General features: G+C 36.8%; 4 protein-coding genes and 1 long non-coding RNA gene across 5 annotated transcripts; 4 read left to right on the forward strand and 1 right to left on the reverse strand.

The window, feature by feature from the left end:
• Positions 1-742: 742 nt before the first annotated feature.
• LOC110904671 lies at positions 743-1,783 on the reverse strand. The gene has a single exon (XM_022150540.1). The coding sequence runs from the start codon at positions 1,781-1,783 to the stop codon at positions 743-745; it is 1,041 nt and encodes a 346-aa protein (XP_022006232.1).
• Positions 1,784-3,069: 1,286 nt separating this feature from the next.
• On the forward strand, positions 3,070-4,088 carry LOC110904749 (F-box protein At3g07870). The gene has a single exon (XM_022150638.2). The coding sequence runs from the start codon at positions 3,150-3,152 to the stop codon at positions 4,086-4,088; it is 939 nt and encodes a 312-aa protein (XP_022006330.1). The 5' UTR covers positions 3,070-3,149.
• Positions 4,089-5,749: 1,661 nt separating this feature from the next.
• On the forward strand, positions 5,750-9,523 carry LOC110868372. Its single transcript, XR_004866078.1, has 8 exons — positions 5,750-5,926; positions 6,095-6,263; positions 6,336-6,396; positions 6,541-6,698; positions 6,770-7,378; positions 7,724-8,078; positions 8,161-8,246; positions 8,919-9,523. It is a non-coding gene; the product is annotated as an uncharacterized LOC110868372 (long non-coding RNA).
• A 10,736-nt stretch (positions 9,524-20,259) lies between these two features.
• On the forward strand, positions 20,260-21,545 carry LOC110936867 (L10-interacting MYB domain-containing protein-like). The gene is made up of 3 exons (XM_022179284.2): positions 20,260-20,265; positions 20,559-20,891; positions 20,969-21,545. The coding sequence occupies exons 2-3, from the start codon at positions 20,577-20,579 to the stop codon at positions 21,506-21,508; spliced, it is 855 nt and encodes a 284-aa protein (XP_022034976.1). The 5' UTR covers positions 20,260-20,265; positions 20,559-20,576; the 3' UTR covers positions 21,509-21,545.
• Positions 21,546-21,694: 149 nt separating this feature from the next.
• LOC110905022 lies at positions 21,695-23,127 on the forward strand. Its single transcript, XM_035987934.1, has 2 exons — positions 21,695-22,322; positions 22,546-23,127. The coding sequence occupies exons 1-2, from the start codon at positions 21,695-21,697 to the stop codon at positions 23,007-23,009; spliced, it is 1,092 nt and encodes a 363-aa protein (XP_035843827.1). The 3' UTR covers positions 23,010-23,127.
• Positions 23,128-26,201: the final 3,074 nt, after the last annotated feature.

Here is a 26,201-nt window from a genome sequence, read left to right on the forward strand (position 1 = left end):
TCTTCTTTCGCCGACTATACGTAAGAGTCAAACTACCGTGTTTGAGTCCTGCGGAACCAAACCAACCATGACCAGTCCTGAACTTGCTCTCCGAACTAAACAAAAAAAAAAGTTTCACCTTAACCCTAGCTCGAAACCGGTTACCACCGTTAGACCCAAACCCAAATAAGCAACTTTGCTGCCATTGCTGATCGGAATCATGTGTGCCGCCGGAAATAAATTATATATACACAAAGTTGATCTGTAGCGACTTAAAGACACAAGTTATATATTTCGCAACGAAATTATTCTAACTAAAAAATTAATCACCAAAGGGCCGATGGTCTAGAGTTACTCAGGAGTCGGATAAATTTTGTCTTTTTGAAAGGTTAGGCTATAGGGTGTGGTCATGACCTTTATGGTCACCATGACCCTCCATATCAGCGTCATGTCACCAACTTCTAATCTATCATTCAAAACCACTATCCTAAGGGTATGTTCATGACCAAACCACTATTCTGTTATTATAATTTATTTTTGTGAAAAGGAAAAGAAAATATTTAAAAAGGAAAGTAGGCTCATGGTTGCCATGGTTTAATTCATGCCAACCATGGTGGATGAAGCAAGGGGATTATATAATAATCTATTAATGGTCCTATGTGATATTTTTTTTGAACGGCCGACAAAATTTTATTCATTATAGCAAGGTGCTATACACCATAATTACAAGGTACACCAAATTATACAAGATTACACAAACAATTTAGCCAAATAAATTGAACCTACACCAATTTTCCCATGTGAGCTCCGCCTCCCTTGATCGATTTTTAATCCACAGATACGCCATAGATCTCACTTCATCCAGTACTTTAGTCGTATTTGGAATAGCTTGTCCAAATACACTATCATTCCTTATTTTCCAAATGCACCAAATGACTACTAGAACGATAGCATGTATTACTTTTTTCTTTTTCCTCGAACCCGGACCTAAACCATGTAGCTCCAAAAGATCTTTAATATCAAAAACAATAATTGGGGGAATTTTGCACCAATCCGCTATGTATTGCCATATAACTTGCGCAAAGTGACAAGCAACGAATATATGATCACTGGTTTCTTCATAATTACCGCATAACGAACAAAACCGGTCCTGAATAACGATATTCCGGTTCGAGAGTGCGCACTTAGTTGGTAACCTCTCCATTACCGCCCTCCACGCCACTATTGCCACCTTTTTGGGTACCCAATTGTTCCACTCGAAGACTCGACTAGGCCGAATTCTATTATGCATACTAATAAATTTTTTAAAAGAGGATACTCTAAACTCACCTGCATTATCATATTTCCAGCTCCGTTTATCACACCCCGACGTCAAATTAGTCGCCTCTAGATCATTTTCCAACTGTTGTAATTCCGTTTGCTCCGAAAAGTTAAAATCCGGCCTCGACCACCTCCAATTAAACGACATACCACAACTGCCCATAACCAGTCGATCCGCCACCGAACACTCCTTCTCTATTTCCAGTTTAAACAGATTCGGAAATAGCTTATACAATGGGCCAGAGCTGGCCCAATTGTCTAACCAAAATTCAGTTGTGAGTCCATTGGTAATCTCTGTTGATACAACACGATTTAGGTCCACATCCACATTATCCATATTTAGCCGAATGTTAACAATGTTCTTCCACGGCCCGGGCACCGAAATCTTCGCAGGGATGTCACTCCATGCTCTTGAATTATGATGTATAGCCCACACAATCCTCCTCCATAATCCTTTTTTTCCGTCTTGAACCTCCACCACCATTTTGCTAGCATTGCCAAGTTTGCGTCTCTGAGTGAACCGAATCCGAGTCCCCCGTACTCGATAGGAGCAATGGTTCTATCCCAAGCAACCCAATTCATCTTTGCCTTCTCTTCCGATCCTCCCCAAAAGAACACCCTCCTAATTTTGTCCAGAGAATCCAACACTTGAATTGGAGCTTTATATAGCGAGAAGTAATAAGTGGAGAGAGAATTAAGAACCGATTTTATAAGTGTTATTCTACCACCATACGATAATGTCTTTGCCTTCCAAAGCGAGAGTCGATTTCTGAAACCATGCCTCCCATGCCTCCCACACCCTTTAATTTTAGGGTTTAATTCGCATCATTGTAAATTACACTTCTAAGGCTATCCGTAGTCATAAAGCCCCTTGTGGGGCGTTATACGACACGTGTCATGCCACGTCACACGGGGGTAACATGAGTCGTTATATCACTAGAGCCCGTAGTCATAAAGCCCCTACCTATCATTACCTAATTATTAATTTTCAATTTTATTAATTAATTATAAAAACCTTGCTTCATTTTGATTGGTCCAAACTTTGAAAACAACCCCTATCACCGGCGCTATATATATGGCGCCTCCCCCATTTTTTAATCTCATAAAGCCTTTCGTAATGGTGTTTGGGGCTTTATAAGAGCTTTATGTGGGTGCATAACGCCCCACTACACATACAGTAAGAGTAAAGTTGCGTTGCTTTAAGAAAAAAGAAAAAGCTAAAGGTAAAAAGTTGGACTCATATTTATAAATAACAATTATGTTCTCATTAAAAGTCACAAGTTAAAAGAAGTGAGCATATAGTTTATTTATACTATTTGTAGTGGTTAAACAAAATAATGCCTCCATCATGGGGATTATTCGACATGTGGCAGTCCAGTCAGCATGGGGCGTTATTGTAAAAAGGGCGTAGTGGGAATAATGGCTGATAATGCCCCTTTCAATCATTAAACAAAAAAAAGCAAACTATTTTCTCATTGGTGGGTCAAACCCAGTCAACCATTCTACAAACCATGTTAGGCGTTTTATATATAATGCCCCACCAATTTTTTTTTCAAAAATAATGCCCTATGTAATGGGGAAGGGGGCGTTTTTTTGCCCTATAATGCCCCACTACACATAGTCTTATAGGAAGTTGACCCAACTCACGACATGGTCAAAGATGATGGCGTATTTGAACAAGCACTTGTCAAAAAAAATTTTTGTGTCTTCCAAGTAGATGACTTGTATAATTTTCTTCAGTATAAAAGCAATACATATCCACAACCAGCAACACCACCAATGACCAAACCCAGAATCAATATCTAATTGTTTTGATACCACCCTCAAATAGTAGTTTTCATTTACCATCAATGGAGGACTTACCATCAAACATCATGGTTGATATTCTTTCAAGACTTCCGGTCAAGACAATAATCCACTGCAGGTGCGTATGCAAGAAGTGGCGAAATATAGTTTCGGAGTCTCACTTTGCTAATATTCACCTTTCGCGATCACCTGCTGGTTTGATGATCTGGCATCAATCTGAGCAGCTTATGACCGGTTACTGTAAACCAGGCGTATTGAAGTGGGTGGAGATTAGTGACGATGACCACCGTTTACTCCATGACCCTGTCATGAGCCTTGATCTGAGTCTTGCACCGGTTTTCCAAAATGTTCAAATACAACAGGTGGGCTCAGTCAATGGTTTGCTATGCTTATGGAAATTTGGTCCTGAAGGTGATAACACTTTTATATGCAATCCCATTACCAGAGAATACATGATCCTCCCTAGGCAAAAATACTATAGAGAAGGTTATGCCATAATCGTTTATGGTTTTGGAGTCGGTTTACAGACGAAGGAATACAAAGTTATACGGACTTTCCAAGGGGATATTCCACCAAACCAATATGGAAGTACGTCTCGACCAAGTCTATTAGAAGCCGAGGTTTTCACCCTTGGCACGGGCCAGTGGAGGAGTCTTGGCCATGTCCCATATTGGCTCAGTGGGTGGGATGGGCCATTTCTATACGGCAAAGCTCATTGGATGGTTGTTGACCAGGATGCCCCAGAAAAGCTTTGTACTTTCGATTTCGACAAGGAGACATTTCAGTTATTTCCATCTCCCCCATCTGAAGCTATAGAAGATAGTAGCATCCATTTCCAAAGTTTGGCAGTCTTAAATGGTTGTTTAAGTCAATCTGATACCTACGATTCTCAATTTATGATATGGGTGATGAAGGAATACGGGATGAAAAAGTCGTGGCATAAAGAAGTGGTGACCAAGCTGTTGGGAATCAGTGTATCATAATATTAGCGGAAGCGATTTATATAATTTACCAAAAGCCGATTATATAAATTTGATTTATTAATCCGATTAATAAATATTCCCAATCAGGATCAAGGTTATACGCGTATAAACAAATAAAAGGAATAAACAACCATAGAGGGTTTTAGTAATCAACCTTTGACGACTACACCGGAATTGTAACACGCGGGTTACAACGAATCCTCGCTAGTAGGAAGTTCACAACCGAGCACAAGATACCCGAGAGTAGAACCGGCCAAGAAGGAGGCGGCGGCGATGCTTGGTTGACGGCAAGAGGATGGCGGCCAAGCTTAGGAGGGTGGCTAGGGTTTTGTGTTTTATAAAAGTGTGTCTAGGGTTTCCACCTTAAACATCCTTTTATAAAACCCAATCTTACATTAAGGCCCTTTAAGATTATACAATTATAATCCTCTTAATAATAATCTAATTAATATTAAGTCCCTCGGGTTTAAACTATTATTATTTCACAAATAATAATCTACCTACTCGTGAACATATACGATTCGTGTACCAACGTGTAACTCTTCGGATCGTACCGAGTTAGTTACGTTGACTTTAATTAACTTCGGACATACATATATCCAACAATCTCCCACTTGGACGATTTTAATTAAATGAGTCAACGTGTGCAGAGTTGGACGCCTAGCTGCATCGCACTGCTCTTAACACGGCATGACACTTTACAGTCGTCAACTAGTTCTTTGCGTTCAAGTAACACTTTACTTAACCAAATACTATAGCCCTGATAATTCTATCAATAAGTCCCTTCTGTATAGAACATTCGTTGATCATAAGACATGGATCATTCATTCTTATATAGTGATCAACCATTCTCTATTCTCGTCTTTAATTCAAAGTGGTCTAACGAACTACTTTTAGTTCGAGCGTGGCCACGCGTTTATTCCAGTTTGAGTTAACGAGGGCGCCAGAATGTCTAAACTTCTAATCCTATAGAAGTACAGAATTCCATCAGCATCATACAACTCCCACTTGACCTTGGATTCCTCCCAACACTACCCGGATTACTACCCATGTTTCAGGACAGTGTTAGATAACATCAAAGATTGTCCTTGATCAATGTAGTTTAATATGTGCCTAAGGAAAAAGGACAGATTGAACATTTCTATACTATATTATAATGCAGGAGGGAAGGATTCCCAAAAGTTAAGAACTTCTTCTCCCTTTATTTATAAATAAACCCCTAGAATGAGGGTAAATTGGTCTTTTAAACCATAATTATTTTTTAGTCCCTCAATCTCTTACATTTAAATCCTTTACATTTAACATAATTATGGGTAATTAGTTACACTTTCCCCCCTCTTTAATTCTTTAACGTATTCCTGCGATATGTTACAACCTGTAATGTTTTAAAAAAATCTAAAGGTACCATGACGATCGGCACATTTTTTTAAACGTTTCGATAGTTTTCTTTTTTTAGTTTCGCTGTGCGTTCATAAAGTACAAATAGCAGATGCGTAAATGTACAATTGATTAAAGCCAACATTTTTTTTATCCAAACCCGCTTTGACTATGTAAATGTACAATTAATTAAAGCCAACTTTTATTAACTTTTAAAGCTCATGTGCAAGCATTTCAAGCACATCAAATTAGGAAAAAGTCATAAAGCCCTTCCCTTCAAAAACGCACAGTTAGGTGGGACAAGAAAAACCCATAATCATATTTTGAATTTCAAACCCACTCTCAGATGATAACCAGGATCTCGATCTGCTCTCTCTCTCTCTCTCTCTCTCCATCATTAAACCGAAGAAGAAAAAGAGCATCAGTTTTTCCAGATTAGATCTGAAGGTACTCCGGCTAAGGTAAACCTCCAAACCCTAATCGAGTTCCCGTTTGTTTAAATGGTAAATAACCACCGACCTGTGGTTGTGTGGTCATTAACGTGGACAACGACCAGCGTTATGGAAGGCAACACAGACGGTGGACAACGACCAGGGTTAGTATTAATCTCGAGTCTACATGTGTTTCAGGTTTGACAATCTTAGGATACCTAGAGAAAACTTGTTGAATTCAGGCTGCTACTATGATCTCATCATTTGCCGACCATAGCTTCTCAAACGGCTGTATATTGGTGAAGAGATTAACACAAGACAATCTGACACATCAGCTTCCACGCCATCATTTTGACCCGGTAAACAGGTATGCTATTTTAAATTTAAATGTATGCAATTTATATGTAATTGTGTTAACGTTAAGGTTTTTGGAATGAAGTGATGCAGATTAGCATGGAGGTTGTCTGACAAGAACTCACACTTTGAATCCTTTTAGGGAGGTAATATATGTACATATTAGTTGAGGCAATCATAACTGGTCCTCTTATGTACTTGCAGCTAGCACCTTGTATTCTTTGGAAAGTCTGTGTTGCTGGTTAAAAACACTTGAGTTTATTCTTTTCTCACCACAACTTGTTAATCAGAAGGCAGGAAATCCGATGGTGAAGACGGATTGGGCAAGCTATAAACGGAGGTAATGATTCGGCTAGAACTTTCCATACGGTGGTGACGATGGTGGTCCTTAAGAATCACGTAAATATTATCGATAGATTCCAAGGGTTCCGGCGAAGACGATGGTCCGGTAAGTCTTTCTCCACTTCCATTGGTTGTTAGATTGATCCGTGTAATGACGATTTTGACTGGTTGTTACAGCTTTCCGACAATGGTTTCGACACCTCTGATGAACTCCGGTGGAGGAGACTAGGGTTTCGTTGAAGGTAAATAAAAATATGTTTTATGATACTTTGAATTCATCATGTATTTTGATTTGCTTCGATTCTGGTAACAATAAAATAATAATGTTTTCGCTCCCACTGGTTGCCCATTGATTGAATGTTTTGACATTGCTCATGTTTCCGGTCATAAAGTATGGAGAGTTGAAAGGAATCATGCAATATATTGTTGCATATTATGATAAAAAATAAAATGGATGAATTTTCTCCCAGAGCAACCCAGCCTCCCATATTAAAAACGAACAATTCTGACCCGTACTGAACTCACTCGACCTACCCATGTTTCTACCCTCTACTATGTAAAAGTTTGTATTTTTTAGACATAATGTTGAGATATATCATCCAGCTGAAGGAGAAGCATATAGTGTATTTACAAGAGTTGATGTTGATGAAAATGAGGAAGGATTTGGTGATATCGACAATGAGTTTGATCTATCAAATGGTGTTTCTGACTCGCTTCTTTCTACACACCTTGATTATAGGCGGTGACCATATAATGCATACGATTTTCCCACTTCATGGTCAAGAGGTAGGAATATCATGACATTTTATTTCTGCAATTCAAATCATGTGTAAATCAGTAGAAGATAGGATACAAAAGTTTCCTAATTTTTATCATATATGGTTAACAGGTGTTATTATAATGACAATCCTCATTTCTATTTTTTTTTTTTTTGATTAACATTGTAGTGTCATTATACACTTTTGCACTTTGATTTTAATAACCTGGTATTGAATCTGTTAACATCTTTTAAATTATTAGGTCAGTAGCATGATCCACATCTTAAGGCTCATACTTGAACAATATTGTTAATGTGTACCTTCTCACTTAGTTTAATTTATGTATTATTTATTTATTGCTGGCATCTTGCAGGAAAACACATGTTATGCAGACTATTCAATATCTCTTGGAACATCTTAAGTGGACCTGGCAAACGGGTCGGGTCGGGTCATGAGTCAAAACCGATTCGGGTCAAAACGGGGTAATTAAAAAGGGGTTGTTTTGGTTCGGGTCGAAACGGGTTCCGGTCGGAACGGTTAAAAATGTTTTTTTAAACAGATTGTACATCAAGGGTCAATTTTTTTCGGTTCGAAACGGTACTGGTCGAAACGGTCCGCGTCGAAACGGTTCGATTCGAAACGGTACGGGTGATCACTTCAACCATAGAGACGAGCCGGTTCACGGTGGGCCAGTTTATATATGGATCCAATATGTATCTACAAGAAAGGTATGATATACAAGTCGTTAATGCAAAAAGTTACAAGTTGGAAATGCATCTCGGGCTGTTGAAGTTTCGGTTTCTTTTGCAGGATATGGAGATGGATTAGAGAAGTGGAAGAGTGGTTAGCAGCTAATAATGGCACATCTGTAAAATGTGTAATTATTGATATGACTGGTAAGTTATGAATTCCAAAGTAAAGTTTGACTAAAAGAGACCCGCTAAATATAAAATAGTGAACAGCGTGAATCGCATTAGACGGTCATTTAAAAAGGTACGCGTTGAAACGGTTCGTGTCGAAACGGTACTGGTCGAAACAGTACGGGTCGAAACGGTTCGCGTCGAAACGGTTCATGTTGAAACGGAAAGCGTCGAAACGGTACAAAACCCGTCTCGGCCCAAAACCCGCTGCGATCCGAAACCCATCCCGTGTAGAAACCCGTGTCGGCCCGAAACCCGACCCGAATCGACCCCGTTTCGATCCATATAGTAAAAAGGGATCATCAAAATCATATTCTATTTGCTCGCCCTTTAGCAATGTAGTAAAAAGGGATTACCAACAATGGCTTTAGTTCCAATTTTTTTTAAACAATTAGTGATTATAGCTGGCCAGCTATGTAAATGAATTGTGGTTTTTAGTGGTCAAATGGGTTGGAGTGGGTTCAAAGGAGGTGACATATTCCTATTGGTTGAGTTTATAGTTGCCGTAGACTTTCATTAAACTTCAAGGCTAATTGTCATAGATTCAGCTTAGGCTTAGATACATGTGTTTACTTGCTGATGCAAGTAAATAGTTTATACAAAAGTGTATAGGCAGGCTAATAAGAAAAGTTTATTTGTGTGGAACAGGCGTATGCACGAATAGGCATGGCTAAAGACGCTGCAAAAGCTGCATCACAGAGTAAAGATGGAGAGTTATTGGAGCGCCTTAAAAACACTTGGCAACAGGGTCTCTGAAGAAGAGGTGTTTACAAGGAAGATGAGTCATGTGATACGATTATAACTAGCATCAGAAGAAGATATGGCGCTGCTAAAAGTTTTAAGTTCTTTTCAAACTTTAGTAAAAATAGGGATGACAAACGAACATTGATAAGATCTGTGTCAATCTTCCCAATTTCATCTTGTTTAAATTCAAGAAGATTGGAACTTGAGGCAAAAAGAAGAATACGTGTAGCAACATCTAAGTTGCTGGCTAGGGGCACTCAAAATAAGCATCTGAGTGCTTGTGTATATTTCATCGGATGATGGAGTCGTTTGCTTCTGTACATTACAAGTGCGTGTAGCAAAAAATTACATGCAAGCAAAACTTAATTGAAAACATGTTTTTATACTTCATAACTACAGACTTAGGCGGTCAAACTTCTCCTTTTTAAACATATCCTCTTGCATGTGATGAACACCAATCGTACTTGTGCTTGATGATTTATCTTACATTTCCTATTTTATCTTTTTTTTTCAGAAACTTAATTGTATTCTATGTTATAATTCGTTTGATATTGTTTTTTAAACTAAACAATTAAGTTATTCAATAAATCTTAGAGTTAAAATCATGTTTATAAATTACCGTTAATTGACCATATATGGCGCATCCCATTTTAACATCGTTTCAGTGCCATCAAATCCCACTTCACCATTGAATATATAACTCATTGATTGTAACTTGGTATTATATAATTATAGTTCTTGATTTTGATGGTGTATGTTTTTTATAAGCGACGACGTTGCCATGTGTACTTTAACCTTATAACCTGATTTTTAAAATGTAATAAAGTTCTAAATTTTGGATAGGGATAAAATTTAACAATTTTCACATTATTTTTAAGTTAAGTTCGAAAGGTTTCAAAACTTGAAGAAACAAATTAGTATATCCATCAATATTTGACATTAAAAGTCAGTAAGTTAGTTAACTGTTTTCCCTTTAACTTAATTACGCTATCCTACATCAACTTTAAACTCATAGTTTATCAAATTGGTTAAACGTATCTAACAACCTCAAATTTTCTTCGTACTCACTTCAAAAATTCCAAAAACATTCAAGGCAAGATATATCATGCCGAACCTACAGCTAAAAAAATGAACAAAGGTATATCGCAAAAGAATTGATAAACTAACAAAAAAACGAGTGCCAACATATCACGAATATGAAAACTAACTTAGTACTATTCAATAAATCACGAGACGACTAATAAACTAACGCTAAATGAGTATCCTATTGTAAATCGCCACACCCTTAAAATTACTAACAAGTGTTGTGTTTTCCTTTGCATCGCGAATTTGGTTTTGGTTATGGCATAAAACCGAACCGCCCTGTACATAGCCCTAAACTCACCAACCAAAGTGATATGTTTCGCGCCGCATCGCGCGGGTAAACGACTATCTACCACAATGAAGTTACTTACGTAAAACCTTTCGGAAAAATTACAAAATAAATCATTCGAAACAACTACCGCAATGCAAATGTCGCCCCCGCCGCATCGCGCGGGCACCCCAATAGTCAATATCAAAACATCTCATGACTTAGATCCATGGAGATCGTTTTGAAGCGAGTTACATCCAATATCATTCCCTAGTGATATCTGTGAATTTTGATTTTCAAACTCTTGAGTTATTCATCTCATGAATACAATCATCTCAATTCACAATAGTCTTACATTCAAATTCATTCCCATGTAATTTGATCGACTACGGATATTTTAGAATACGCTTATTCAAGGATATAAACATACAAAACGAACACAGTTACAAAATAATTAAACTTGCATTTAACCAATAAATCAAATAACTATTTTAATGTAACTGTTTTAGTTCAAAATTAAAACACCAATACTAACTACAGATCATGCCCACTGTCTAGCAAATCTAAGCCCTATTTTTCCAGCATGCTCCTCATGTTTAGCTTGAGGTAGAGGCTTAGTAAAGGGGTCAGCCAGATTTAGATCCGTATGAACTTTGCTTATTACGATGTCTCCACGCTCTATTATCTCTCTAATATAGTGGAATTTTCTAAGTATATGCCTTGTGGTTTGATGCGACCTTGGTTCCTTTGCAAGAGCAATGGCACCAGTATTGTCACACAACATCTCGATTGGTTTCTTTATGCTAGGCACAACGTCGAGATCAGTAATGAACTTCTTCATCCAGGCAGCCTCCTTAGCAGCATCCGATGCAGCATTGTATTCCGATTCACAGGTGGATTGAGCAACCACACTTTGCTTCGAGCTCTTCCAAGTAACAGCCCCACCATTCAGAATGAAAACATATCCCGTCTGTGATCTTGAATCGTCACGATCAGTCTGGAAACTTGCATCAGTATAACACTTAACTGATAGCTCCTCATCCAGTCCTCCATATATTAAGAACATGTCCTTAGTCCTTCTTAAGTACTTAAGAATGTTCTTCACTGCAGCCCAGTGACTCTCTCCTGGATTCTGTTGATATCTACTCGTCATGCTAAGAGCATACGAGACATCAGGTCTAGTACATAACATGGCGTACATGATGGAACCGATAGCAGAAGCATATGGAACTCTTTCCATCTTCTTCTTTTCCTCTTCGGTCTTAGCACACTGCTCACCATTAAGAATGGTTCCATGTGCCATGGGCAAGAGCCCCCTTTTTGAGTCTTGCATTGAGAAGCGTCGTATGACCTTATCAATATATGTACTTTGACTTAAACCTAATAACCGCTTTGATCTATCTCTATAAATCTTTATTCCTAGAATATAAGCGGCTTCACCAAGATCTTTCATTGCGAAACATTTTCCCAACCAAGCCTTAACATCTTTTAGCATAGGGATATTGTTTCCAATGATTAGTATGTCATCTACATACAGAATTAGAAAAGTGATACAGCTCCCACTAGATTTCTTGTAAACACATGGTTCATCTTCGTTTTTAATGAAGCCAAACTCTTTAATTTTCTGATCAAAACGAAGATTCCAGCTGCGAGATGCTTGCTTCAATCCATAGATGGATTTATTTAGCTTGCACACATTATTAGGATTATTTAGATCGACAAAACCTTCAGGTTGAACCATATAGACGTCTTCAAGTAAGTGTCCATTAAGGAACGCGGTCTTGACATCCATTTGCCATATCTCATAGTCATAATATGCAGCAATGGCAAGTAGAATTCTAATAGACTTAAGCATGGCTACTGGCGAGAAAGTTTCCTCATAATCAATTCCTTGAGTCTGAGTGAACCCTTTTGCTACAAGCCTTGCTTTGTAGGTTTGCACATTTCCATCCATGTCGGTCTTCTTCTTGAAGATCCATTTGTTTCCTACAGTCCGACCTTCGGTAGGAAGATCAACCAAATCCCAGACTTGGTTATCATACATGGATTGCATCTCTGCATTCATGGCTTCTTGCCATTTCTTGGATTCTAAATCCAACATTGCAGCTTTGTAAGTAGCATGTTCAGCTTCATCAATCATGAAGATATCGTCATACCTTTCAGGTGCACGACGATCCCTAATACTTCTTCGAACACTTGGTGTTTCTGTTGTTTCTTGAGTCCTCTCAGGCTCAACTTCAACAACTAGATCAGTTACTTCTGGTTCTGTCTGAACAACTGGTTCAGTCACTTGTGATTCTCGAATTTCTTCAAGATCCACATGGTTTTCTCCAATCCCTCGTGCCAGAAGCTCTTCCTCCAAGAAAGTGCCTCTGCGTTTAGTGAAAATCTTATTTTCAGTGGGATGGTAGAAAAGGTAACCGATCCTTTTAGCGTATCCGACGAAAACCACTTTTTCGCCTCTGGGATCTAGTTTATCCGAAGATTCTAGAGTAACATAAGCGTTACATCCCCAGACCTTGAGATAGGATACTTTTGGTTTCTTTCCATGCCATATCTCATAAGGCGTTTTGTCAACCTTCTTCGTTGGAGCTATATTCACAAGTTTTGCGGCAGTTTCCAGAGCATAACTCCAAAAGGAGCGTGGAAGAGTTGTTCGACACATCATTGATCGAACCATATCTAATAGAGTTCGATTTCTCCGTTCAGACACACCATTATGTTGTGGCGTTCAAGGCGGAGTGAGCTGTGAAACTATTCCACAATCCTTTAGATGGTCGATGAACTCCTGACTAAGATATTCACCGCCTCGATCTGATCGAAGCATCTTAATAGTTCTATTTAGCTGATTCTCTACTTCGTTTTGGTACTCCTTGAACTTTTCAAATGTCACATGTTTATGCTTCATAAGATAAACATAACCATATCTACTGAAATCATCAGTGAATGTAACAAAGTATCTTTCTCCATGTCTTGACATTGTTCTGAATGGACCACATACATCTGTATGTACAAGTCCCAACAGATCATTAGCTCTTTCTCCAACATTTGAAAAAGGTGCTTTTGTTAACTTTCCACTTAAGCATGATTCGCATTTGCCAAATGTTTCCGAACCCTTAGAATCTAAGATTCCTGCGGTTTTAAGTTGTTTAACACGGTTCTCGCTTATGTGACCAAGTCTACAATGCCACATATACGTATCGTTAAAGTCCAACTTATTACTTTTGTGGGAGATGTTGCATAATATGTTATTGTTTTGGATTTCTATCTCATAGATTCCATTGTTTGGTTTTGCATCAAAGTAAAATACATCATTAAAATAAGCAGAAATAAATTCACCATTAAAATGATAATTGAAATCTTGTCCATGCAAAGCAGAAACTGAAACAATGTTTCTAGTAATACTAGGAATAAAATAAACATTGTTCAAAACAAGTTCTAAACCAGAAGGAAGTAAAAGAACATATTCTCCAATCGCCTTCACAGCAACTCTTTGTCCATTGCCAACATGGACCTCCAAGTCGCCTTGTTTCAGCTTCTTAATCTTTCTTAGTCCCTACGAAGCATTACAAATGTGAAAACCACATCCTGTGTCAAACACCCATGTTTTGCCAGAAAAAGAAAAGATTTCAATAACATATATACCTGGGGACTCTCCTCCTGAAGCCTTGGCTTGCTTCAGTTCAGCTAAATACTTAGCACAGTTCCTCTTCCAGTGCCCAATTTCATTACAATGAAAACACTTGGCATCCTTCTGAGGCTTCTTGTTTGCAACTAATTTGCCTTTGCCCTTCCCTTTGCCCTGATTGCCCTTTTTCTTGGTGTTAGGTTTCTTAACATGACCCTCCTTGATCATTAGCACTGGTGCAGTCTTGCTAGGTATATTCACCTCAGCAGTTTTGAGCATCTGATGCAGTTCTGCAAGTGTCTTCTCCATCCCATTCATATTGTAGTTCATAGTGAACTGATCATATGACTTAGGTAATGAGTTGAGGATGATATCCCCAGCTAATTCATCACTCAAGGGGGATTCCAGACGAGCCAAGTGATCAACATATGCCTTCATTTTTAGCACATGAGCGCTAACTGATGTACCCTCTTGCATACGAGTGGTTATGAGTGATCTCATCACATCAAACCTCTCATGACGAGCCTTCTGTTGGAACATTTCAACCAGGTGCTCATTCATCTCATATGCCATCATGTCATCCATGGTCCTTTGAAGTTCAGGAATCATGGATGCTAACATTAAACATGAGACTTTCATAGAGTCATCAAAGTGCTTTGCATAGTTTCTATATGCAACAGTTTGTTGATTGATGGGTTCACCAGGGACTGGTGTTTCAAGAACATACAGTTTGTTCTCCGCCTTGAGAACAATTTTCAAGTTGCGGTGCCAGTCCATGAAGTTGGAGTGGTTCAGTTTGTCCTTCTCTAAGATGGACTTGAGAGAGAATTGGGAGGAATTGTTTTCAGTTGACATCTACAAAATTTAAAATTAATTAATTAGTATTTTATGTTTTTAATATCTTAATTTAATTTTATGACCCAAAAACAAAATTTAATTAAGATGAGATCCCGATTCATCATATGACAGTGAATTGGCTTAAGCACTATCCACTGGTATGATTATGTAGGTAAACAACGATTGTTAATTGTGTCCACTACACAACTCTCCATTTGGGATTATCGCTTAAAACGATGTATGTTTAACCCCAACTATGCCCACTTGATTAACAAGCGATGTTTTGTCCTTTACTGTTAACTGTAACACCGGCCTATGTTACACAGGAAACGCGATGATTACCTTCTTTCATGATGGACGCCCAGATGCAGGGTATAGCACTAACATTTGGGTTCGATTTAGAATGAAGTGTTAACTCGTTAAGGGTGGCATAAAACATCAATTTAAAATTTGGGATTTATTTTAATATTTACCAAAATATTTTGAATAACTCGTAGCATGTGGCGAGTTACACAATAGTTTATAAAATCCGATTTTATATAATTCGTGATAATAGAAACTCCTTTCCACGCTCGCACGATATAGTTTTAAATACCCTATTAAACTATGTCGGTCGTTTTATCGCGAATGATCCTGTTTTAAATATTAATAAAAACCTTTTATTAATTATACTTTTCAGTTTTATAAAACTTGTTTTAATAAAACCGTTGTCTTGATTGTGAAAATTTTATTTATTTTGGGTTATCTAGATTATTTACAATAAATAAAACACAACCACAAAACACAGTAAAAAAAACGAATCGAGCCCCTAATAGGTTGGTCGTTTCGTTTTAGCCAGAAACGAAACGAACTAGTCAAAAAGGGGTTCAAAAGCTAATTTTTGAAGGCTCCCACTTGACCCACGATCTCTATCTTCATGGTACCTGTTCGCCATTTATCTTGATCTTGATCTTGTACTCGAAGGATTACATTAATAAATTTGAAAATACAATAAAACCAAATCTATTCTAATCCTATCTATTACATCGGATCCAATATCCGCAACAAAATACAAATAAAAAATACTATTACATCGGATCCAATATCCGAAAAAAAATACAAATCAAAATAAAACCATAACCAACACAACCATGACAAAGGTCATAACCTAGGGCTCGATTCACATCACAATCCATAGACAACCAAAAGTTTTTGATCTTTTGTCAAAACAAATAATTTTTGACAAATAAAACATAGATCAAAATTGAAACTTTACCATCTATACGCGTGTAACCGTGGCTCTGATACCACTGTTGGGAATCAGTGTATCATAGATTCATAATATTAGCGCAAGCGATTTATATAATTTACCAAAAGCCGATTATATAAATTTGATTTATTAATCCGATTAATAAATATTCCCAATCAGGATCAAGGTTATACGCGTATAAACAAATAAAAGGAATAAACAACCATAGAGGGTTTTAGTAATCAATCTTTGACGACTACACCGGAATTGTAACACGCGGGTTACAACGAATCCTCGCTAGTAGGAAGTTCACAACCGAGCACAAGATACCCGAGAGTAGAACCGGCCAAGAAGGAGGCGGCGGCGATGCTTGGTTGACGGCAAGAGGATGGCGGCCAAGCTTAGGAGGGTGGCTAGGGTTTTGTGTTTTATAAAAGTGTGTCTAGGGTTTCCACCTTAAACATCCTTTTATAAAACCCAATCTTACATTAAGGCCCTTTAAGATTATACAATTATAATCCTCTTAATAATAATCTAATTAATATTAAGTCCCTCGGGTTTAAACTATTATTATTTCACAAATAATAATTTACCTACTCGTGAACATATACGATTCGTGTACCAACGTGTAACTCTTCGGATCGTACCGAGTTAGTTACGTTGACTTTAATTAACTTCGGACATACATATATCCAACACAAGCAAAGTATGAGCCCTGATCTGGATTGGCTGATGTGGGAGCCTATGTATCTTGTAGAGGGTTTAAGTGATGGAAGTATTTTGATGGTCTATTATGAAGACTGGTTGTTGAAATATTGTCCACAGAAGAAAACATTTGAAAAAGTTGACATTTTTGACCGCTATTTCAAGGGAATGGCGTATCGTCCTAGCTTTCTTAAACTTCACAGCTTTGAATCAGAAAGAGTTCATTTTTTTTAAACAAAGTTAATATTTTCTTGAGATCGTTTGCTTTTGCTTCAAATTTGACTATTCTTTTTTCTCAGCTTTTGATTATTGCTACCAGCTGCAATGATGTAATTTACTCCAGTGATGCAAGGAAACAATTCTTTTTTTTATTGATTTGATCTGTTGATTTATTTGGATTTGTTGAATCATATATTCTTTCTTTATTGGACCATATATACTAACTTGAAGTATTTGGAAATTTGGATCAAGGCATATAGGATCATACTCGCATGTTTTGTTACTACAGGCGAGTTTAATATAATCACGACTAATATAATTCAAGGGTTTGAGTTATAATACAAAGGATTTAAAAATAAAAAGTGAAGAAGCTATTAGAGAGTGACAAATGTTATAGGAGGAATCAAGTAGGAAGGGTAATTTTGTCTACAAGAGAAAAAAAAAATATGCACATGCAAATCACATGTTATTCCCCCCATTTTTAAAAACAAATGATGTATAAAAAGTTACGGGCGTTTAAAAAGTGAGGGGAAAATAACATGTGACTTGCATGTGCGTTTTATTTCTGTTCTCTTAGACAAAATTATCCTTCCCACTTGATTTCTTTTTGAAAACTTGTCACTCTATGGTGACTTCTTACCCTTATTATTTTTAAATAACTTTGTATTATAACTCAACCAATTGTTTAATAATCATGTCGAGTTTTGTTCATGAATACAACATTTTAATAGAGTGTTAATTTATTTTTGATTTTTAGTCTATTTAATACGGTAAATCGGATCTTATTGTTGTTAATTTTCTAAAGTTTAGTGTTGTTATGTTATGTGTTTGACTGTTTGTGTAATGTTTCTTAATGGTTATATTTATGTTAATAATGTTTTTAAATATACTTTTAACTAGCCTAAGATCCCGCGAGTTTCGCGGGTGGCTTACCACAAACATATAATATCTACTGGCATTGAAGCCCATGTAGATCATCAATTTTGTTCTAGGCCTTTTCCAAACTTAGGCTTCACGTCTAAGGGTTGAAACACGTCCCAAACAAATAATACGCGACCTTAACCGGTACAAACCCATAACCGAACAGAGTGATCACTTCCCTCTGCAAAAATCTGTTACATACCAGCGAACCTTTAATAGATCAACGAAAAGTCATGGTTTTCTAACCTTTTGATTGACATGAAGTTTATAAAAAATTTAATATCTAAATTCTTATTTAAATTCATATTAACATACCCAGGGATGATATCCTTGAAAACTTCAAACTTAAATAAATTCAACTTGTAGTCTTTGTGACGAAGCAAATTTTTAGAAGACAATATGATAAGCGGCTTATGGAACTCCCTATGCAGCTAAAAAACAACAATAAAATGTAAGCGTTAAAACTTAAACAATAAAAATAAGTTTGATGAACACACATGCCGATGTAACACATGGAAATAATTTGTTGGCATTGTAACATTAACAATATGCATATTGCATGTTTGAATTTGATTGCTAATCCCACACCATGCTGGTGAGCAACACCATAAATGTCACATCAATAGGGCTCGTTGTGCTAGTAAAGCCATTAAATATCTCATATTGTTGGTGCAAACTGAAATTGCATGTAGATCACAGAGCAAACCCGTTCTGGATTGTTTCAGTATTCTAAACCCATTTCAACTCTTAAGTATGAAAATTAAGTTATTTTATTTGTCTAATGTCTAACACTTCTTATTAAAAAATATAGATTTAGTAATCATATAAATCACATAGTTTAATTACATAATTTAAAAACTGGACAAAAAACTAACTTTTGTTTTTGAGGAGGTCGGCCCAAACTAACTTGACCTGTGTTTCAAAAATATAACGTGGCTCGTGTTAAAGTTTATACAGGGATGAGGTCGGTAACACATCGGTATCAAAAGCAATGATCCTGAAAATCGCCAATAATGGGTACCGATACTGTTGTGGAAAATGTTTGGTAAGGTATCGGACTATCAGTATAATACGGTATTCAAAGGTAAAACGTGGGTGAAATATTGTACCGTACCGAAATTACCGATCCCGAAAAATGTCAAAAATAGATACCAAATTGAAACCAATAGATACCAAATTGATAACTTTAAACTTTGATTACTATTCCATTACCCAAATCATGACCCACATGTCCTCTTTTAACTTTATATATTGTTTCTTATTGCATGAAGATATGGCACCCTATTCAAAATATAATTTAAATACCATTTAGGGTATATTCGAATGAGATAATATGATAAATATTAGAAATTATCACTTCACTTGTTTATCAGTAGTCAAAGTCCTATGATATTTGGTAAAAAAATACAAAAATGTTAAGCACTAATCTGGTAAACACTAATAGCCAAAGCAATAAAAATATACTATAACGTAGTTCTTGTCGGTATGAGTTAGTATGAGTCGATGTAAGGCCCTTAAAAGCCATGGTTTAGGTTTAGGGACCTCGTCTGCCCAGCATGATTGAAATCTAAAGTGCAAAAATGTAAATTTATCATTAAGAAGAAAATAGCCCAACGAACATTCAAAGTCCATCAGTTTAAAACATATGTAAGCAAAAAACAATAAAATACTTGTTTAGTGTTTTTGTTTGGCCCCAGGTGTCCAGTTTCCATATATCCTTTTCATTGGATGAGATATTAAGCCAAAGGTTGAGTGTAATTTCATAAAGTTGGGGACTAAAGGTGAAATTTTGACAAACCATAGGGACTATCCGAGCATTTTACTCAACCTAATGGTAACCAGGATAACCTTTACAACCTAACAAAACAACATCAAGTTACTAAATGATCATGATTTTGCATTGAATGATCAGCAAGTGAATAATATTTATCAATTAGGGGCTGTTTGGCAACCCTCTTAATGAATCATTAAGAGGTGGACCTCTTATTCGGACAGAGGTGGAGCTGTTTGGTTGTGCCTCTTAATGGGAAACCTCTTAATGATTCAGTGCTGAATCATTCAGATATTACGACATGCTGAATGAAAAAAAAGACCGTAGTTGCCCCCTTTCACCTCTGATGGACAAGAAACCCTAACCTCTCAAAACCTCTGCCCCTACCCCGTCTCCTCACCACCTCCCGCCGCCCTCCTCCTCCTCTCCTCGTCTCCTCACCACCGAACACCTCCCACAGCCCTCATCCTCCCTCTCTTCCACCGAACAACCCATCTCCTGCCGACGACCGCCGCCCTCAGCCTCCCTCTCCTGCCGACGACCGCCGCCCTTCCTCCTCCTTCTCTTCCACCCAACAACGACTCCACCCAGGTTCGTTTTACCTTGGTTTTTTTTTTGTATTAAACTGATTTTCATTTATATTACTCATTATTATGATGTGTTTATTTTTCTGATTTGGTTATGGTTTGGTTTTTTTATGGATTTGTTTAATTTTCTTATATGTTTATGGATTTGCCCCAATATCGAACTAGGCCCTTGTGTGTTTATGTGTGTGTACCCATGTTTTCTTTCTAGATATTCTAGTGAACACTTTCAGATAGTTGTTATATTAGAAATATTGGATAATTGGTATGATTGAGGTGGTTTAAATCCCTAATCTTTAGGATCCAAGAACCAAAGACATGGCAAAAAGGATTAGGATTAATTGGAAGCAAGAATGTGTTGAAAAAACCTTTCTTGAAGCATGTGTTCATGAAATAACCGTTAATGGACGTGAAGGAAGCAGTCTTAAACAAGCGTCATGGAAAACTGTAGCTGAAAATTTGAAAACACAACATAATTTCATAGTGGAACAACGTCAAATGAAGAATCACTATGATTTTCTAAAAGGAAAATTTGCAGCTTGGTTAAAGCTTAAAAACAAAACCGGGAATGTCTATGATCCAGTTACAAACAGTTTTAACTTGTCAGAAGAAGAGTGGCAGATTGAGATGAAGGTATCTGTTTTATACTAATAATTAGTAGTGGTATATTTCATTAATTTTATAGTATTTTAAAATATTTATTCACACAGTCTAACAAGTATGTAGAAGCTTTGAGAAGTGTGCCACTTGCTTTCCCCGAGCTTTGTTGTCAATTGTATGAGGGGTCTACTTCAAATGGGTTTGATAGTTGGGGGCCAAGTTCTACGCTTCCTCATCCTTCTGAGGAAGTGAATGAGCACAACTTGGATGGTATGGATGTCGAATGCACTCAAGTGGATTCCCCAGGTAAAGGTGTTAGTGAGGAGTCAAGTATTCGGTCCCAAAAAAAAGAAAAAGGAGAGAAACGAAAACATAAGGCAACATTAGAGTCAAAGCTTATAGAAGTTGGTGAAGATATTAGCAAGTTGGCAAAGATGATGATTGAGAAACACACACTTTCTGATGATATGAATGCATGTTTGGAGAAGTTGGAGACATTGGGTTGGGATGAGTCGGATGCGAAATACGAAACAACGCTTTTGCTTTTTGGTGAGAGTGCCGATCTTAGGAAACTGTGGGTACGTCTTAAGCCGCAGAATTGTGAGAAATGGGTTAAGAATGCGGGAGCGAAGTATGGATTGTTTAACTAAGATTGTGCTTTGATTGTTTTTTTTTTGGGTTAGATGTTATGTTATGGATGTTATGTTTCGGATGTTATGTTTTGGATGTTATGTTATGGATGTTATGTTTTGGATGTTATGTTTTGGATGTTATGTTATGGATGTTATGTTATGGATGTTATGTTAATGTGGATGTTATGTTTTGGATGTTATGTTATGGATGTTATTGTTATAGATGTTAGTGTGGATGATATAATTGTTTATTTATGTTATGATAGGTACCTTATGGATCCGGACGATGAGATTATAGGTATCATGATTTTTTGTTGGTATTGGGTTTCATTAGCCTCGAGAATAAATGTTGAAAGGATAAGAGACTTGAATTCGGCATTAACCGGTCATGAATACACGCAAGAATTATTGCATGGTACTTCTACACAATGTCATGAGATGATGCGTCTTTCACGTGATGCATTTATACTATTGTGCAATCATTTTAAACAAAAAAATTGGGTGCAAAGTAGTAGGTCAATAAGCTTGGAAGAAAAGTTGGCTATGTTTTTGATCGTCATTGGACATAATGAACGTTTTCGAATGGTTAAACGAAGGTTTCAACACTCAACGGAAACAATTCATAGATGTTTTCATGAGGTCCTAAAGGCAATGATGAATTTCGCAAGAGAAGTTATAGTTCCAACATCTTCTAATGTAAGCGCAAATAATTCCGAACGACATAGAAGGCTAAAAGAAATATTTCCTGGAGCAATAGGTGCCTTAGATGGAACTCTTATACATGCGATCGTGCCTGTTGATCAACAGACTCGTTACAGGGGAAGAGGAAAAGGTGAATGCTTTCAAAATGTATTAGCAATTTGTGACTTTGATATGATATTCACATTCGTATGGGCCGGATGGGAGGGCATTGCACATGATTCACGAGTTTTAAAAGAAGTTGCGTTCAACCCAAATTCTGGCTTTCCTTTTCCGCCACCAGGTTTTTAACCATTCTTCAATGTTCATTTCATACATTATTTGTTTTTTATATGATAGTTTTGATACTGATACAGATAAGTATTACCTTTGTGACGCTGCATACACCAACACTCGTGGATTTATGACTCCCTACCGTGGTACGAGGTATTGGTTAGCCGATTTTCGACGACAACGTGCGTTAACTAAGGAAGAAAGATTCAATCATGCTCACGCACAACTCAGAAATGTCATTGAACGTGCATATGGTGTTGTAAAGGCGAGATTCCCAATCCTAAAGCAAATGGCTCCCTTTTCTTTTCCAATACAAAGAGACATAGTGATTGCTTGTTTCGCCATCCATAATTTTATAAGGAAATGCAATATTTATGATCAGTTATTTATGGACTATGATGAGAACATGATGTTTCATGAAATGCAAAGTGGGGAAAATGATGGCCTGCTAGTTCAAGACATAGAGTGGGGTTCACAAGGTATTGACTACATGACTTCTTTACGTAACCAGATTGCTAATCAGTTGCTTTCAAATGAATCAATTTAAAATTGTATGTAGAGTTGTGTTATTTGTATTTGGATTTCGTATGTTGTGTTGTTTTGTATTTGGATTTAAAGGATTGATGTGTAATTTGGATTTTCTATGGCGTTTTGTATTTTTCTTTTACAAATTTTCATCAATCTGTACACTATTCAGAGCTCTTGCCAAACAGATACATTTCATTCAGCACATAATAGTTCAGAGGGGTAAAATAGTCATTCTACACAGTCATTCAGAGATACAACCAAACAGCTCTTAATGGTTCAGCACTTACTGGTTCAGAGCCTCTTACCCATTCAGGCCTCTTACTGGTTCAACACTTACTGGTTCAGCACTTGCCAAACAGCCCCTTAATGAATTCTGCATTGACATTATGAGCAAGTTACTAAATGATCATAAGTCTTTTCATGTAAGGGCACCATGAAAACCAAGTTCAATATCATAAAAAGAACTTATATGTGACTTACAAACTTATTTGACATTCCCATTTATGAACTTAAAACCATTCAGAAATCCTTGTTCACGCTACCAAATGCTGATATATGATTGGAAAGACTTGAAAAATAAAAAAAGAGCATTACCTAAACGAAAGGCGAACCTTTGACAACTTCTTTAATAAGACCACATGGAAAATCCATGATCCATAAAGTATACAAACTGCATGAAAACATAAAAGTTGAAGATGAAATTCTTAATATGGAACTTCATGAAAACATAAAAAGTTAAAGATGAAATTTATATAAACTTTCAAATCCAAATTCAGAGATGGATAGACAACGAAGTTTATAAAAGCGACACATGATTTACCTGTGGTTGAGGACAAAGAGGTCATTTTCCAACAAAATACAGGCAGTTATCAGAGGTATGATAAAACGAAGCTCGGATTCAATTGAGTCGCCCAGTTTTCCCTTCAAAATAGCATTGTCATTAGCCATTACTTTACATTATACGGGTGTAATGCATCGGGACGTGTTATGAAAACATCCAATCTAGAGAGAGCCTCTGTAAAATGGCAAAAAATGTTGTATTAATGTTCAACATAGCGCAAAAAATGCACGATTAATGTTAAAATCTACGCTTAATGTTCAAAATAGTGAAAAAACCCTACCACCAACATATGCAGTGGCGGAGCTTGGCCAAAAGTTCCGTGGGAGCCAAAAGTCATTGGACCCAATTTTTTCCCTTATCGCTATGTTTCGGGTTATATGTTCGAGTCGGTGATTCGGTTCGGTTCGGGTCGGGTCGGGTCAAACAATAATATCTCCAAATATCTAATTAATCTTCATTCATTTAGACTTCCAATGACCGTTCTTACACATAAAGAAAACTAATATTGTTTAACAAACAAAGACCTAAATAATTGGTGGGGGCCGACCTCTATATTTATAAAAATTTCGGACGAAAAATCAAAAAATTAACACTACTAACCGAAGCGTCGGCGGGGGTTGGGGCACCCCGGGCCCCTTGAACATATGGTCATGTTTTGAGTCAGAGAGTTGTGATTGTTCGATTTAAGAGATAGATCGAGGGTTTCAGTTGAAGCTTTTGATCCGAAAATAAACAACACTGGGAGAGAAGGTCTAGTGGTCTCAGATGCTTACCTCTTTTTGAATTTATCTATTCACAAGTTCAGTGTAGTTGCTAATTTTAGGAAGCAAGTGAACACCTCCTCTTTTTAATCATGTGAAATTGAAAGAATATGATTACAAAATTTATAAAACGGAGAGCAAAACCCAATTTGATTAATATAGATAATTTCGACGATAATGAAACGATAAAGTACGATTACCTACAAAAGAAACAAATTGAAAATTTAAAAGTTGATAGAGTTCACACAATATTTTAGCCTTTATAATCTTCAAACCCAAGTAAGAATTTTTTAGAAGTTCAATAAAAGTATAAAACCCAAGATAACTAACTAAAAACACCAAACTTTAAAGATCGCAATAATTAAAATCCACTGGGCTTTACGTAAACCCTATGTTAGAAACGATAAACCCAACTCCGATTGATAAAAATAGGTTGAACAATAAAGAGCAAACCCAAGAAGGGTAAATCAAGAAAGCTCACATGGATATAATAATCTCCTTGGCGTCCTTTGTGATGGACCATTGGAACTCCATAACACCCATTAAGGGTACTTAAAACAAAAATATTAAGAAATTAATTACCATTTGAGAATGCATTATATGTATTTTATAAAACAAATTATAAAAACGCTAAACTGTAGACTTGCCACTTATATGGAGAACAATAACCACATCCCTTGCCATTTCTATGCTCCAATTTCAAAGCAACCTGCATCCTAATATGTTGATAAAATAAACCCTTGAAATACATATACAATAATAACTGTTAAATTTTTGTACCTCAACAGGGCATGTGTTTCCCCAACTACCAATCACCTTTCTTCCTACGCAAACTTGACCAAAGCCTCCTTTACCAACTTTTCTTTCTAACCTGTATGTATGTAGGAGAATTGCCAACTTTAACCTGAAACAATAAACCAAAATCTTGAAAATCATGAAAAATCTGAATTTCCTAATTCAAATAATATAAATACTTTTAGCGTTTATGATACTAACAAAAAAAAAATATATCATGATTTCCAGTTGAATAACAAAGGTATCGGATCCTACCATTACACATAAACATACATATGGGTAGGGTTCAATATATTAACAAAATAAGCAGAAACAAAAACACTTTTATTAATATGTATAGATACAGATATTGTCTCACCAGCATATGCATAAACGTTGTCTTCCCAATGCCATTATCACCAAGCATTACTACGATTCAGACTTGTCCCCACCGTAATACAATTCAAACTTTTTGTGAGCAAATCAATAGGCAAACCGCGAGTTTCGACAATCGCGGCTGCTTCCAAACTTGGCATTAACGGTCGCATAGTTCATGATCTGACCCGGAGAGTAACTCATTCTAGCATCATTTGACAATCCCGGCTGCTTCTGAAAAATCGCCGCACATAACATAGATTTCACTTGCAACCCAATCAATCGGTTTCTAAAATTCATCTGTCTCTCCGCAACCGATTCTAAACACTTAGAAAAAAACAATCCTAAAGTGAGATAATAACCCTCATGCTCAAATGCCTGCTTCCCTTGACAAAACTATATAAAAGCCCTTAAAATTATCGGCCACGAAGCCAACGAAATCACCTTAATTGGTGCGAAC

This window comes from Helianthus annuus, chromosome 1 (genome assembly GCF_002127325.2).
Source record: "Helianthus annuus cultivar XRQ/B chromosome 1, HanXRQr2.0-SUNRISE, whole genome shotgun sequence".
NCBI classification, from domain to species: domain Eukaryota; kingdom Viridiplantae; phylum Streptophyta; class Magnoliopsida; order Asterales; family Asteraceae; genus Helianthus; species Helianthus annuus.